This window comes from Calliopsis andreniformis, chromosome 12, assembly GCF_051401765.1.
Source record: "Calliopsis andreniformis isolate RMS-2024a chromosome 12, iyCalAndr_principal, whole genome shotgun sequence".
Taxonomy (NCBI): domain Eukaryota; kingdom Metazoa; phylum Arthropoda; class Insecta; order Hymenoptera; family Andrenidae; genus Calliopsis; species Calliopsis andreniformis.
Window position 1 is genome coordinate 18189370 of NC_135073.1, and position 13761 is coordinate 18203130.

Consider the following 13761-nt stretch of genomic DNA (forward strand, 5'->3'; position numbering starts at 1 on the left):
GAGGAGGACATGGCAATGGGGAGAACGAGGACGAATGAGCGTTGTAGAAAGCTGGAAGCACGCCAATAGATATCAGGGTAGAGAGAAATGCGCGGAAGAGAAGGAAAGGGAAGGGAGAGTTTATGGCGACAACAACAGCAACCGCAGCGTGACAGCAGCTCGGTTATCGGAAACCGACGGTGACGGCCTTCTGGTCCAGCAACAACCTCGCAAAATGCTTCTCTGCTCTCGCCTGACTGAGGAACGCGATGACACGCTGCTTGCGCCGTGTTCCAGAGCCTTTAACAGGACCCAAAACCTCCCTCGCGTCGTGCCAGAATAATCATTCGCCGAGTAAATAAAATACACGAGAGAACTCTGTTAGCAACGCGGAGGATCGCTCTATGAATCTTCCCTCTTGTAACCGAGCTCCTCGAGGGAACTTTCAAACGAATGCTCGACTCTGTCAATAATTATTCCCGCTACTGAAAGCCTCTAACCGCGAGCCGTGTGTTTTTAAAAGCGTGCTTCCATACCAATATCTGCACAGAAACTTTTTAATTACTGTTCCCTGATAATGCTTTTGTTCGTGAATCGTGCACCTTCCTATTGAAGATACTAATCTATTGTTTTATGTCGTCCTACATTCCAACTCCTCCAGTTACTCAAGCCCTGTCTACGTCGTATATTGTTCCAACGTCAAATCACAACCATGTAGCTTCATGTCTGCCACGAATCTCTGAAATAACAGCTGAGATGGACACGATCCACCCTCGAAAACTGCAACGAACAATAGGAAGACGTCAAAACAGCATATAGGCAGAGCAGATCAAGGGTCATCGTCCTCTTTCCTTCAGCAAAGAAGAAAAAAGAAATGGAATATCCCTATCTCCCTTCCTCGGGACACTCTGATCGAAGAAAGCGTGAAGAAGGATGGAGGAAGGTGGTAAGTGCGTGGTAATGCGCGCATAAACAGGAAGGTTCGCAGGTTGTCAGAGCGGTCGCGTTTATACGCTCGGATCGAGGTGCTCCGGTATCATTAGAGGAGCCATTCGAGACTCACGCCCCCATTGTCCGAGGGCGACTGTTCTTCCTCGGCTAACGCCGCAGATACCCGCAGCCTACCGAGACAATGCCGTACGTGTATCGTGCATCATATTTCACGGTCATTCCTTTTTGCGTCCGGCGCGTATGTATCGGCCTGGTCCCCCCATTGGCGACCACGAAAATCCCCGTCCCGTCGAGGGACCACCGTGCTTCAAATGATTTCGCAGGCCTCCCGCGACGCGACGCCTGCCCAGTTATTCTTATCCGCTTTTTGCTCGCAGTAACGACCACCGATGGATCGAACGTATCCCGCGCCTCTTGGGAAAGTTACTCCAGGACCAGTGGGCTTTAATTGTTATTGAGACTGACGCGTGGACCAGTCGACTCTCCTTATTGTGCAACGCGTCGGTCCTCGGTTGTTAAAAGGAGTCATAATCCGAAGGCTCGGATCCTGCGTCAGCTTCTTTAAATATCTACATGATTTTCAATTTGAGAGACAGAGAGAGAGAGACAGGTTCTATTGCTTTATTATACTCAATTCAAAGCTGTAGTGCCAGTGAAAAATACATTATCTCGACGTTGGAGGGTTCGTTCGCATGGCTCATCGATAAATCCGCTTCACGCTGATTATCGGCTGTCGTGGAATTCGCGCGATTCTGGCATTTATCCCCTTCCCATGGATCGTGTTCGGTGATCCTAACTCGTCGCCATGGAATATCCATTGGAAAAGCGAGCGCTAATCGGACGCAGTCGTTCTCTCGCGGGGATCATTATCGGATCGTTGCACCGGCTAGATTGAATTGTGCTCGATGAGCTGCGAGAGTCCGCGAAATCCCGGGAAACAGCTATCGAGGAGACGATTGTACTCCCGCGAGAACAGTGGACGAAAGTGTTCTATCAGTAAAACAGACGCAATCTCGCGCGCTTATAGATGACACAAACCCTGCTGATGCACGGGTACATCAGCACAGACGAATCTGGCCGCATCGAGAGCGAGGCTGGCTATCTCTGTGGTCGTCGCGTCGCATCGCACCGATAAACAATGTCGGTCTTGTCTTGAATGGCGTAGGAATACTAAAAACCGATCAATAAGAAGCACGCGTGAGGCTTGGCGCGCACTAGTTGTCGGCTAGGATCCTCGCGCGGGTGTCGGCCGGAAAAGGCGACGTCCGTGGGGGCTGTCTCGGTGGCGAAAGAGTCTAAACGACTTCCACGAACGGGGATCAGATATAGCCGATGTTTTTGCTAGCCGGGATAATGGGAATTGCCCCCGATGTTTGTTTTAAGCAATTGCAGTCAGCTGTCTTTGAGACGTAGATCATCTTAGGGCTCACAGATTTGTCCGACGAGTCTTAATGCTTGCTCAAATATTTTTCGAGGCGTAGAAGAAGGGCTACGATAACAATCTGCGTAGTAGGGAGCTGGGAAGTAAAAAGAGTACGACGAGAAGTTGTAACTTAACAAGTGGTATGCCAGAGATATCGCCACTCTGGCAGCGAGGATAAACACGGGACTGTGAAAACTAGAAGCGAGAATGCTAACGCGAATCAGAACGGTCGAACGACTTTACGGCGATCTCGTGGTCTTCGTAGGGCAGCAAAGAATGGCGGGGAACACGTGTTTGCCGTTGCGGCTGGACAAGGATTGCTCTCGAGCGGCTGGCCAGCGCAGTTGCAGCAAGTGCAATGCTTCATCGCGCCGCTTGCACGCACCGAGAGCCCCCTTTTCTTAAGCGTTCTGCATACCGAGGCACGCGGTCTGGCTCTGTCGTCGATAAATAACAAAGTACTCTGCCGTAATTCACAATAATCGCGTCTAATGAACCACGATACGCACGTTTATTTACTACGTAATTGATTGTCGTAATAAGGAGACAATGCGGGGAGGTCAGAGGAGTCCCTATGCTTCATTCAATTGGACTGAGATTTATGTTCATCTTATTGGTATTCTTACCTTCCCTAGCCTTGAGTTTTATGCAAGTCTTGTAAGTATTACCATACTTACAATTTTGGGTAAAAATCGGGCAACTTTGATTAACGATAACTCCGCGAAAAATCGTCGTAGGATCATGATCTTTTTTTTAAAATATAGCCTGAAATCTTTACTTTAAGATACTGTATCTTGATTTTAAGTTTAATGCACTCCCAGTACTGCAACCCCTTAAATTTAAAGGCATGTTGTCATATTGAAATTGGTCAAATTTGATGGAATGCAGAGACTCGTAAAAATTTTTTTGGGGAATGCCGTTTGCAGTGCCATAAAGTTCAGACCTTCCCCTTTAATTTAAAAAAAAGATCAAGTCGCTGCGATTTTTTTTCGCAAAGTTACAGCACTTTAAAGTAGGCCCTGCATTTTTGTTGTATATTGGCATTACCTGATGTGCTCTAAAAATGCAGGGTCTACTTTAAAGTGCTGTAACTTTGCGAAAAAAAATCGCAGCGACTTGAATTTTTTTTTAAATTAAAGGGGAAGGTCTGAACTTTGTGGCAGTGCAAACGGCATTCCCCCAACAAATTTTTACGAGTCTCTGCATTCCGTCAAAGTTTGCAATTTTTAGTATGACTAACATGTTCTTAGATTTGAGAGATTACAGTGACAAAGGCGAATTGAACTTAAAATCCAGATACAGTATCTTAAAATAGAGATTTCAGGCTATATTTTAAAAAAAAGATCATGATCCTACGACGATTTTTCGCGGAGTTATCGTCGGTCAAAGTTGACCAATTTTTGCCCCAAGTTTGTCTATGCTATAACTTATTAAAGCAGTGTATTAGCATATGCTCTGTGTATTCGTTGTTTACGCACGCGTGCCTACAACGACCAGCAGCGGGCGGTCCACACCCCCCGTCCCTTCTTTCATCTATTTGCTTCCCCCTACTCGTCCTCCTCCGCCGCTCGGGGGCGTAATGATTAATTAAGCTTTCCAAGAAAACGCAACAAGTGAAACGTTATTAGTGCTTAGTGGCACAGTTTACTTGAACCAACGTCACAGTCTCCTCTCCCTCCTTTCTCTGCACTCTTTCCCTTTCTTTCTCCTCTCCCTTATCTGCTCCCCCCTCTCGATCGAAGCTGCGGTGCAGTTTTAATAATTGCCATGGCGAAACGCGCTGGCGCCTGCACTCTGCGCGCTGCACGCTGCGCCGACGGACGCACGCACGCGATTTGCGCGGTGAAAATCGAGAACTCGCGAAAGCTATGGTTGCGATTACTCGATCCAGGGACCGGATGATCGAAAACACGTGCTCGCCTATCCGTCTCGCGTAAATTAGCTCTGAAAAGAGCGTAGCATCGGATAGGGAAGGATGCGTTCCTACAGATTTCCATCGCTACCCAGAACACTTTGGTTCCGTCGCTATAAATCGCCGCTACGTGGCGAAGGCTGCGGAGATTTTACGCCAGCATGAAATTCTCGGTAGCCTCCATACCCTCGATCGCGTTTCCAACTACACTCCGAACGGAAATGATCAATTCAAGGCGGTATAAATCTTGGGCTCGTTTTAAAATTCCGATGAAACACAATCCATGGTCGCAGGGATATGCGTTAATGCTCGTTACGAACGTTCGATGGTAATTTACGAGGGGCGAATACCATTAACGAGATTCGAGGGACGGATCAGTAGAATTATCCAGTCCCTGAGACCGTAAATATTTTGCATCGTCATAGCATACGCAACGCTGCTCGGTAGAGGAGGATTATCACATTCTTGAAACGTCTAGCCCGATGAAACCGGCTGAAAGATAGATATTTCGCGCGATAAGCCGGATAATTGGCTCGGTTCAACGGTCGCTCGGACGCTCGCGAAAACTGCTCCGCAGATTGACAATGACGATAACAAATTGCATTCCATTACGTCGGATTAATTAAGGCATCTCTGTAATCTCTGTTTCAGATCGATTCTAGCTTTGACAATGCTCACCGCGGCCAGCGTCTCGTGTACCCACGTGCCCGACAAGTATCCCATTGAGGTAAGTTTCCATCGTCGATTAAGATAACTACCGAGCGTTTGATTTTCGAGTTAATTCCACTTAAATCGTTGGAAGTGGAGTAATCGATAAATTCGAGGGCGGCCGTGCGCGTTCCTCGCCGAAACGAAATTCTCTCTGAGGCATCGAGACGCGGGGAATCGCTTCGATTTCGCCATCGGTGCGTAAAAGGTATCGGCTTTCCGAGCGGAATATGTTCATTAAGCGTCGGTAGCCCGTCCAAGTCGGATTTTGAGAGAGTAATCTGATACATAAAACGCGTTACCGGTTAACTTACGGCCGTAATAACGTTATCGTGCCTATCTCGTCCATTAAGATATTTTATCTCCAATGTACGACCGTCCGGTGTATATTAATTTAATCCACTTACAGGAATTAATAAGCAATTACGTAGACGTTATTCTGGGTGGCACGAGGAGGATAATTAATTGACACTGGAGAAGCTTCCTAAATTACCAGCTGAGCGAGCCGCGTTCTGAAGGCCGTATAACCATGAGTACGAAATGCAAACACTTCTTCTGCGTAGCATTCACGCAACGTCTTCTTCTTGTAACTGCGTTTCTATTACGCTTAAATGGATCGTTTGTTTTGCAAAATATTGCAATATCGCTCTCGACCTCGGCCGATAACTTGAGGTCCAAGAACCAACGTCCTCGAGTAATGCATTCTTGTTACGTGTCGCTTTGCATACGCGTGCAACAGTCTTAACGAACCACGCGCGCATAATTGTCACCGAAGGATCTTTCAATTTCCAAACTGCGCTGACTCCGCGCAAAAACGTGGTCAGAGTTCATTTTTGTCCTCTGATGCAATGTCCCCAAGCATGTGCAGCTGTTTTCTGCGAACAAGCACACGTAATATCGACAATTTCGTGACAACCTGTTGAACCTGGTGCATCTGAGATAACGGTGCTCGTCGTCGATTAAACGTACATATTTGAAACCATCATTCTAGTTAATCGTAGTGATCGGCCAACTGCAGCAACCACGTTTAATCGGTCTCCGCTAACGAGTACCCCGACTTCCTACCAATTGCTTCTCAAGGTACATTCGTAACGTTAAAACCTACCACAGGTGGTCACATGCTAGCTGAAGACTGGTTTAAACGAAAAATATCGTCAGTCATAGTTCTTTTCTTCTAGCGATCTCTTAGCTCCTCGGTCCAAAGTTCCCCAAAGATGAGACACAGTAGATGTTCCCCTGAGAGTCTCCCGAATCAATGAGATTAAGACAGTCCGCGGTAGGAAGAAGAATCCTGAAGCTTACCTCCATTACTCACCGCGTTATGGAAGTCTGACGAGGCACAGTCCGTACCTCCTTGGCGAAGTAGTTTCCCTGATGTGTGCACATGCAAAGGGGAAGTTCGGCGCGCGATTAACATGCCAGAGTTAATGTCAGGCATTAAGGAAGTATTACACTGTTTCTTCGAGTTAACGACTTTCTGAGAGCCGCTCAAATTTCGAATTTAGCGGGGCTCCGCCACGCTGCTCTAAAACCAATCTGTGGAATTGTGTGCTAGCGCTCGGCACGCGTTATTAGAGAGGCGAGAGCGGCGGTTAATTTGTGGGTTTTTACTGTTGTACCGCTGCGCTAAGTCCAGAATGTTAATTTCGTGTTTTCCACGCGATTAGGCCTCGACATGAACAAACGCATAGACGTTTCTGTGATAGGCTTCCCGGAAATGCACGTACGTATTCCCTTTGCTGACGGAGGGTAAGTTTTGTAGCGATTATCACTAGCATTATTACCGCGCCAAGACGACGCAAGTGAAATCCATCTTTCAATTAATTACGAGGATCGATGCGGCGCTATTCGCGTAGCGAGTGGCTCAATTAGGGAGCCGATCGAGGAAGTACTCGATATTAATTATCGAACAAACAGTTTGTATCCGGCGATATGAAGCCGTTAGCGTCTCTGCTCGTAATTAACGCGGCTGGATTACAATACGAAGGGGGGCTGGCCGTTTGATTATCATCAGACAGGGCAATTTCGTTCGCCGTTCCCTTGATCGATTAATCCGTCGACGGGGTAAAGGAACTTCCGATGAAATTAATTACGGGCAAGGCGTGCGTGATTATGCAACGTCTGGAATTCCCCACACGCGACGATATGAGTAATGACTTGCTGTGTGATGAATCTGACGAAGCCACGGCTCGCGTCAAAGCTTCGACTCGCGATCTCGAAGCATTCGGATCGACTCGAGTCCACCTGCTGATCGTATCTCTATTTTTTTCAGGTGTATCATATGCTGCGAGAGAAGACTCAGTACGCTCTCGGTCGCGACGCTCGATTTAGAGGAAGCTGGGGTCCATGGAGCGCTTGGAGCGAGTGCTCGAGAACCTGTGGTACTGGGATCCAGTCTCAATCGCGCGAGTGTGTGCCACATCAGTAAGTGGAACGATTTTTTGTGAGCAATCGTAGGTGGTATCCGATTTGCATGTCTAATCTCGTTAATGGACATGACCTCGCTAATACGTACTCTTTAGTCCCGTATGCTTTCACGTGAAGGTATAAAGAAAGCTTGATTAGAGATAACAGGCAAGTAGATAGCAAATGGCTCGATCGGCAGAACCTAAATTTGCCATCGTTTCCGGCAGTAATCGCACGTTTCGCGGTACCGTTAAGGTTTCCTTCGGTCAAAGGTCACGAGCAACCGTTTCACGGTTCTTGAACGGATCAGGAATCACCTACGCGCAGAAATTCGTAGACAAATACTGAGGTAAAGTAACCCCTGTGAGGCCTCTTCGAGGTTTCTGCCGTTCGATCCATGGATCGCGGCGGATCGAGGGCCAACGTGACGTACCACCTGCCGTATAGCAGGAGGAGCGGTACGCATCGAGCAAATTGCGGATCGGTAGCGGAGGAAGATTACACGCTGCGTGCCGACGACTCGCGCGAGCGATCCTCCTCAGTCCCGCGAACGTGTTATCGTCGCTGACATTTACACCCTTGTAACACTACCTGTCTGGTTACGTGACTCCTCGAACAATTTATCGGTGAATCCACAAACAGGCATTTGAGTCGACGATAAAATGGAACGAAACCTGTGTACCGTTACGCACACCTTTTTGCTTTTCAAGAATAATAAACGACCACTTCTGCGCTTCTAATCCTCTGTGATCGACGCTGTTCAAAGCAACTTGAGCTTAGAACGCATCGCGACTGAAGTATCCTTGTTCATTAAGAATCGGGTCAGAGTGGAACATGGAAATTTTGCACTTTAAAGAGAGTAATTCCTTGTGCCAGTTGACTCGGGAGAATCGGTAGTAGTATCAGTCGCCGAATCCACCCACAGGCTGATTGGTCCGTCGACAAACCACTCTCGGCATGACGCGCGTTTAACGAGCGCGAAAATCGCGTCGACAGCGCCGACAGCAGATCGAAATCTATCGGCCGCCAGGACTAATGCAAGCGATTTGTTCCAGGCGACTTTTAAGGAAGAGGAGCATTATTGCGGAGAACGGGACGGGAGGCTCGCGGCCCATTTGCATCGGCACGTACAAGAGGTACCACACGTGCAACACGCAGGTAAATCAACGCGACATGTAGTGCGAGTTGATGTTTACGCCTTTGTATCCTGTCGGACCGTGTGATAGATTAACGTTTGTGCTTCGTTAGTGACGCGCGGGGGAATTTGTTGAATCTGCGTCGAGAATAATTACCGAGGACGGCCTAGGAGATTCTGTACACTCTGAACATTGAATATCCATCGATACTTGTATGTATAGTGTCTAGAGAGGATCGGACATCTTTTTATCTTTGAATCATTGCGTTGTTCTGATGGTAGAGTTGCACTTTTTATTCAGAGTGTTATAAATCGGCGAAAAAAAATCGTAGATCGCTCACTAAGGTCTCGTTCGAAAGAGGATGGTTCAAACTTGAATCTACTGCCAGAAGAAGTCGTGAAAAAAATTCATCAAGTTCCTGACAGATGACTGAAGTTGGAAAATTTTCGGGGAAGAACCACCCCCTCTTTCTCGGCGTGTCGAGGAGTGGAGAATTTTTTTCGGACAAGTTCAATTCAGGGGCGTAAAAATAGAAGCTTTGCCCTTTAAAATGAGACCAGGCTCACCTCTCTGCGATTTTTTTTTACGGAGTTACAGATGTTCAAAGATTGGCCACTTTTTCAAGGTCTAGATCACTGTGCGATTTCCAGGCTGGGAGCTCACTTTCCACTTAAAGCACGATATCTCGGTCAAAAAAAATCGCAGATCACTCGCCAAGGTCTCATTCGAAAGAGGAGGGTTCAAACTTGAATCTCTCCCTAGAAGAAGTCGTGAAAAAAATTTATCGAATTCTTGACAGACGACTGAAGTTGGAAAACTTTCGGAGAAGAACCATCCTCTTTTTCTCGGCGTGTCGAGGAATGGAGAATTTTTTTCGGACAAGTTCAACTTAGGGGTGTAAAAATAGAAGCTTTGCCCTTTAAAATAAGACCAGGCTCACCTCTCTGCGATTTTTTTTCACGGAGTTACAGATGTTCAAAGATTGGCCATTTTTTTAAGGTCTAGATCACTGTGCGATTTCCAGGCTGGGAGCTCACTTTTCACTTAAAGCACGATATCTCGGCCAAAAAAAATCGCAGATCACTCGCCAAGGTCTCGTTCGAAAAAGGAGGGTTCAAACTTGAATCTCTCCCTAGAAGAAGTCGTGAAAAAAATTTATCGAGTTCTTGACAGACGACTGAAGTTGGAAAACTTTCGGAGAAGAACCATCCTCTTTTTCTCGGCGTGTCGAGGAATGGAGAATTTTTTTCGGACAAGTTCAACTTAGGGGTGTAAAAATAGAAGCTTTGCCCTTTAAAATAAGACCAGGCTCACCTCTCTGCGATTTTTTTTGACCGAGTTACAGATCTTCAAAGATTGGCCTTTTTTCGGGCTCTGGACTACTGCCTGATTCCGAGGTTGGCGGTTCACTTTTCATTCAAAGCGCGATAACTCAGCGAAAAAAAATCATAGAACACTCGCCAAGGTCTTATTCGAAAGGGGAGGGTTCCAACTTTAATTTCCCTCGAAAAGATATCGCGAAAAAAATTTATCAAGTTTCTCAGAGTCAACTGAAGTTGAATAACATTCGGGGGAAATGATCTTCTCTTTCTTTGCCTGAAGCCGAATAGAAAAACAGTGATGCATAGCATATATCAAGGAGCTTATGTTTAGTAAGTGCCCGTAGGAGATCGCCAAAGGGTTTCCTTTCGGTACATCACGAGTCGCGAACAAATCATCGCAGACGCCAATTAAAGATGCGCACGACAGCAATTTATACGACTGGCTAGGGAATACATATATAGTGTTGTTTAAAATTCATAAGAATAATCACCATCGGAGGTAAAGGTTGCCGATAATAGACGTCTTAGAGCTCCGCGTGGGTTCTCACCAGTGTCTGGTAATTAGGCCCTTCTACTCAAGCGAAGACAGCGTAATTTTTTCACGTAAACCAATATTTCTGGATCGCTTTCAAAGCCCTTTCGAATCGTCGAATCGCTTGCTATTAGAGAGGGTGGATCGAATGGAATGCCTTTGAAGATAGAGCGCGTCGCACGCTTTGCGCGACGCACATACCCTCGAATGGAAGCGGAGCGAGCAAAAACTGTCTCGATTTCAGAGTGCACCGTCTCCTTGACCAGGACTGAATACGTTCCAACCGTTTCCCTGTGAGATTGCATTTCGGTGCATTCGGACGTACCATTGCAATTAGAAACGATCGTGCTGGATTTTTCATTCTCGCGACGCCCGGCTAGAATATACACGAGAACGATAGTTTATAAACCCGCGAGACTATTCACGGGTATACTGTGAGGTAATTAATCTTCCACCCGGAAATTGCCAGGGTAACGATTCTTTACGCGTCGGCAGTCGCGGTGCAGCGTGTTTGCTGGAGTGCAACATCTCTGTCGATGGCAACGAAACCCATTACAACAGTTGTGAAATTCGGTAGAATGACTTGAAAGAAAATTTTCGATTCGCTGAGTTCGAAGGTAATGGAGCTGACGCGTGAAGAGCAAGCGGGGGAGGGAGAACGCTTCGTGCTCGAATCGAGTGTCCGAGACGGCAGCGTGTTTACACCGTAACAGCTTTCTCAGCGATCGCTCGTTAATTACCTCGAGTTTAATTAAGCCGTTACTTGCGACAGAAATGCCCGAACTTCCCGGAGGATTTGCGGGCCGAACAATGCGCCAAGTACAACGGAAGAAACTACAAGGGTCAGAGCTACGACTGGGTTCCGTTCCTGGACGGTGAGTTAAAGCCACTTGAGGCACCGTCTCTGCAATTTCGTCGGCCGACTGACGTTAAACCGTGACGTTATAATTACCCTGGTACGCCTCGAAACTGTTCACTCGGCATTTCCTATAATTATTTTCACAGAGAGCTCTTGCGAGACAGCCAATGCGATTATGCTCTACCGAATGTTCAAGATATGCAGATTTCTTGGTTCGTGAAAATGTGGAGGGTTTCGAGACGTTACCATTGGCTCACATTGTAAGGAGTACCCTATACAATTTTTCTCTATGACTCCCTCTATATTTGTTCCCTCTGAGAAGACGAGAGATTGGACCTCTCCGTGAAAGATTTGAATGTACTTCTTAACGATAGCCACTGTGTGTTGACTAGCTCCAAACTCTTGCGCGCTCAATTGTCGTGCCGTTGGCGAGCGTTTTTACGCAACGCTTGAACCGGCAGTAATGGATGGCACACCCTGCGACGCTCCGAATCTTCGTGGACATAATACCGGAATTTCTATGGAACGCACAGACCGGTGGCTCTGTGTCGCTGGACAATGCAAGGTATGACGAACGACCCGATGCATTTCTACGTAATTCGGCGGAAATTGATTGCGGATTGCTCTCTGATACGATCGATCGAAATCGGCCCACAATGTTTCATCCCTCTTTTTTATGTCCTTTTAATTACACCTTGCATATAATTGCGATGCAGCTGACCGTATCTCTTTTGTCACATCATATTTTTCCTTTTTTCTCTACTCTCTTTTCTACCATTCTATTCCTCTCCCATTTGCAGTAATATTGGGATGGCTGTAATAATTTATCATTCACGGATAGAAGTGTGGAGGTTACGCTGAAACGTCTTTTCCAGCCCGTGGGTTGCGACGGTGTGGTAGGTTCTGGCGTGACGATGGACGGTTGTGGTGTCTGCGGTGGTCAGGGTAAAGGTTGCCGGCTGTACGAGGGCATTTTTATGGAACCAATCCTGCCGAGGGGCCATCAACCCGTGACCACTATCCCGAAGGGAGCCATGTCTCTGAACATCTCCGAACTCCGTTTCAGTAGCAATTTCTTAGGTAGGATAAGACGCGGGGGCGTATTAAAGAGCGTAATAGATAGAAACGTATGCTCTAAACGTACGATCTGATCTGTTAGCGTTGAGAGACAGCAACGGTAGCTACATCCTGAATGGGCCGCTGGCGTACAGTCCAAGCGGCACTTATAAAACGGCTGGCACGACATTAACATACCAGAGGGGTGACAGAAACCGCGTGGAGTGCATCTTCGCGACCGGGCCACTGAACGATTCTTTGCATTTAGAGGTACGCCCATAAAGACGCCTCTGATATCCGACCTCTTCGACAATTTATTGGAACGCCTTCCCCCTTTCTTTTCCTACCGTCGAGGCTCCTCTCGATCTGGCCCCATTGTGCTCTACGTGCACCGTCATACACCACCGAGCGGTGTTGTATTTTGAAATGTTGTGTTCCCTCAGATCCTGACGCAGGAAATGAACCCCGGAGTGCTTTACAAGTACATGCTGCCGTTAAAGGACGCGACGAACGGAAAGGCGGTGATAGCGCCGCCACTTTTTGCGACAGGTAATCCTTTTCTCCAGATGTACGCTTAATGGAATGCACTTTTTGCATCAAGTATCGGCGATTGTCTTCGGTCAACGCGTCGTACTTACGCAACACATTTTATGGCTCGCCCATGACTCGCATATAAATAGAAAAGCCGCGAAACCGACGATCCGTTACTCGCCCCCTCTTCTGTTACAGGATCCATAGATCGTGGCAACGAAATTCCTGATTCGGACGCTCGCGCCGCTCCTCCATCCATCCCCGCGACCAGAATGTAAATATACTCAGACCTTCTTACGGGGATTAATTCTTTGAAGTCACATTTGCAGAACAGCTAGGCTCGTTCAGGGAAAAAATAGTGTCGCGACAGTAAAGAGTCGCCTGGACGTAGCGATCCGTCTTCGTACAGTTCCGTCTTTCTTCCAGATCCGATCAGAAGATCGATTTATCACCGACGAATCGCAGCCAGGATCGACCACGCGACAAAGGACGCAAGGAAGAGATGAAGCATTCCTCGACTATCGTCATGGCTGGTGATCAACCAAAGTCGAAGGCCAAGAAGAAAAAACGATTCAAGTTTGGATGGAAGATGTTTGGGTTGACCTCTTGCTCCAAAGAATGCGGGGGAGGTACGAAGACACGGTGCAAACAATTTTGAATTTCATTTTTGCAGCGAAAAATGTCGAAGGAGACCTGTTCAATTTGAGCACTTGACGCGATTGGCGCCAGCCACCCACACGCTCGAGCCACCCCGATTTTTCGGGCACGGTAATTAAACGAGCAATTAGGAAAAAACGCGCAGACAATTGGGCCTGTTTCCACGAGTCGGTGATGCCGACGTAATCGAATGGTGCGTGGGAAGTCGGTCGAGACGCGTTCGTTTCGGTATTATCGCTCAGGGTTCGCAGGCTGGGAGATTACAAGGCTCCTCGATTCGCTGGTCGCC

At 47.3% G+C, this 13761-nt stretch overlaps 1 protein-coding gene across 1 annotated transcript in view; it reads left to right on the plus strand.

Moving 5' to 3' along the window:
• Nucleotides 1-13761, plus strand: part of LOC143186060 (thrombospondin type-1 domain-containing protein 4) — a 36654-nt gene that overhangs the window by 20277 nt on the left and 2616 nt on the right. Inside the window, exons 3-12 of the mRNA XM_076389444.1 lie at nt 4917-4992; nt 7246-7397; nt 8435-8537; nt 11142-11244; nt 11621-11793; nt 12104-12308; nt 12388-12554; nt 12728-12833; nt 13014-13089; nt 13242-13444. Of these exons, the coding sequence (XP_076245559.1) occupies nt 4917-4992; nt 7246-7397; nt 8435-8537; nt 11142-11244; nt 11621-11793; nt 12104-12308; nt 12388-12554; nt 12728-12833; nt 13014-13089; nt 13242-13444 (1364 nt within the window). The remainder of the gene's footprint in view (nt 1-4916; nt 4993-7245; nt 7398-8434; nt 8538-11141; nt 11245-11620; nt 11794-12103; nt 12309-12387; nt 12555-12727; nt 12834-13013; nt 13090-13241; nt 13445-13761) is intronic.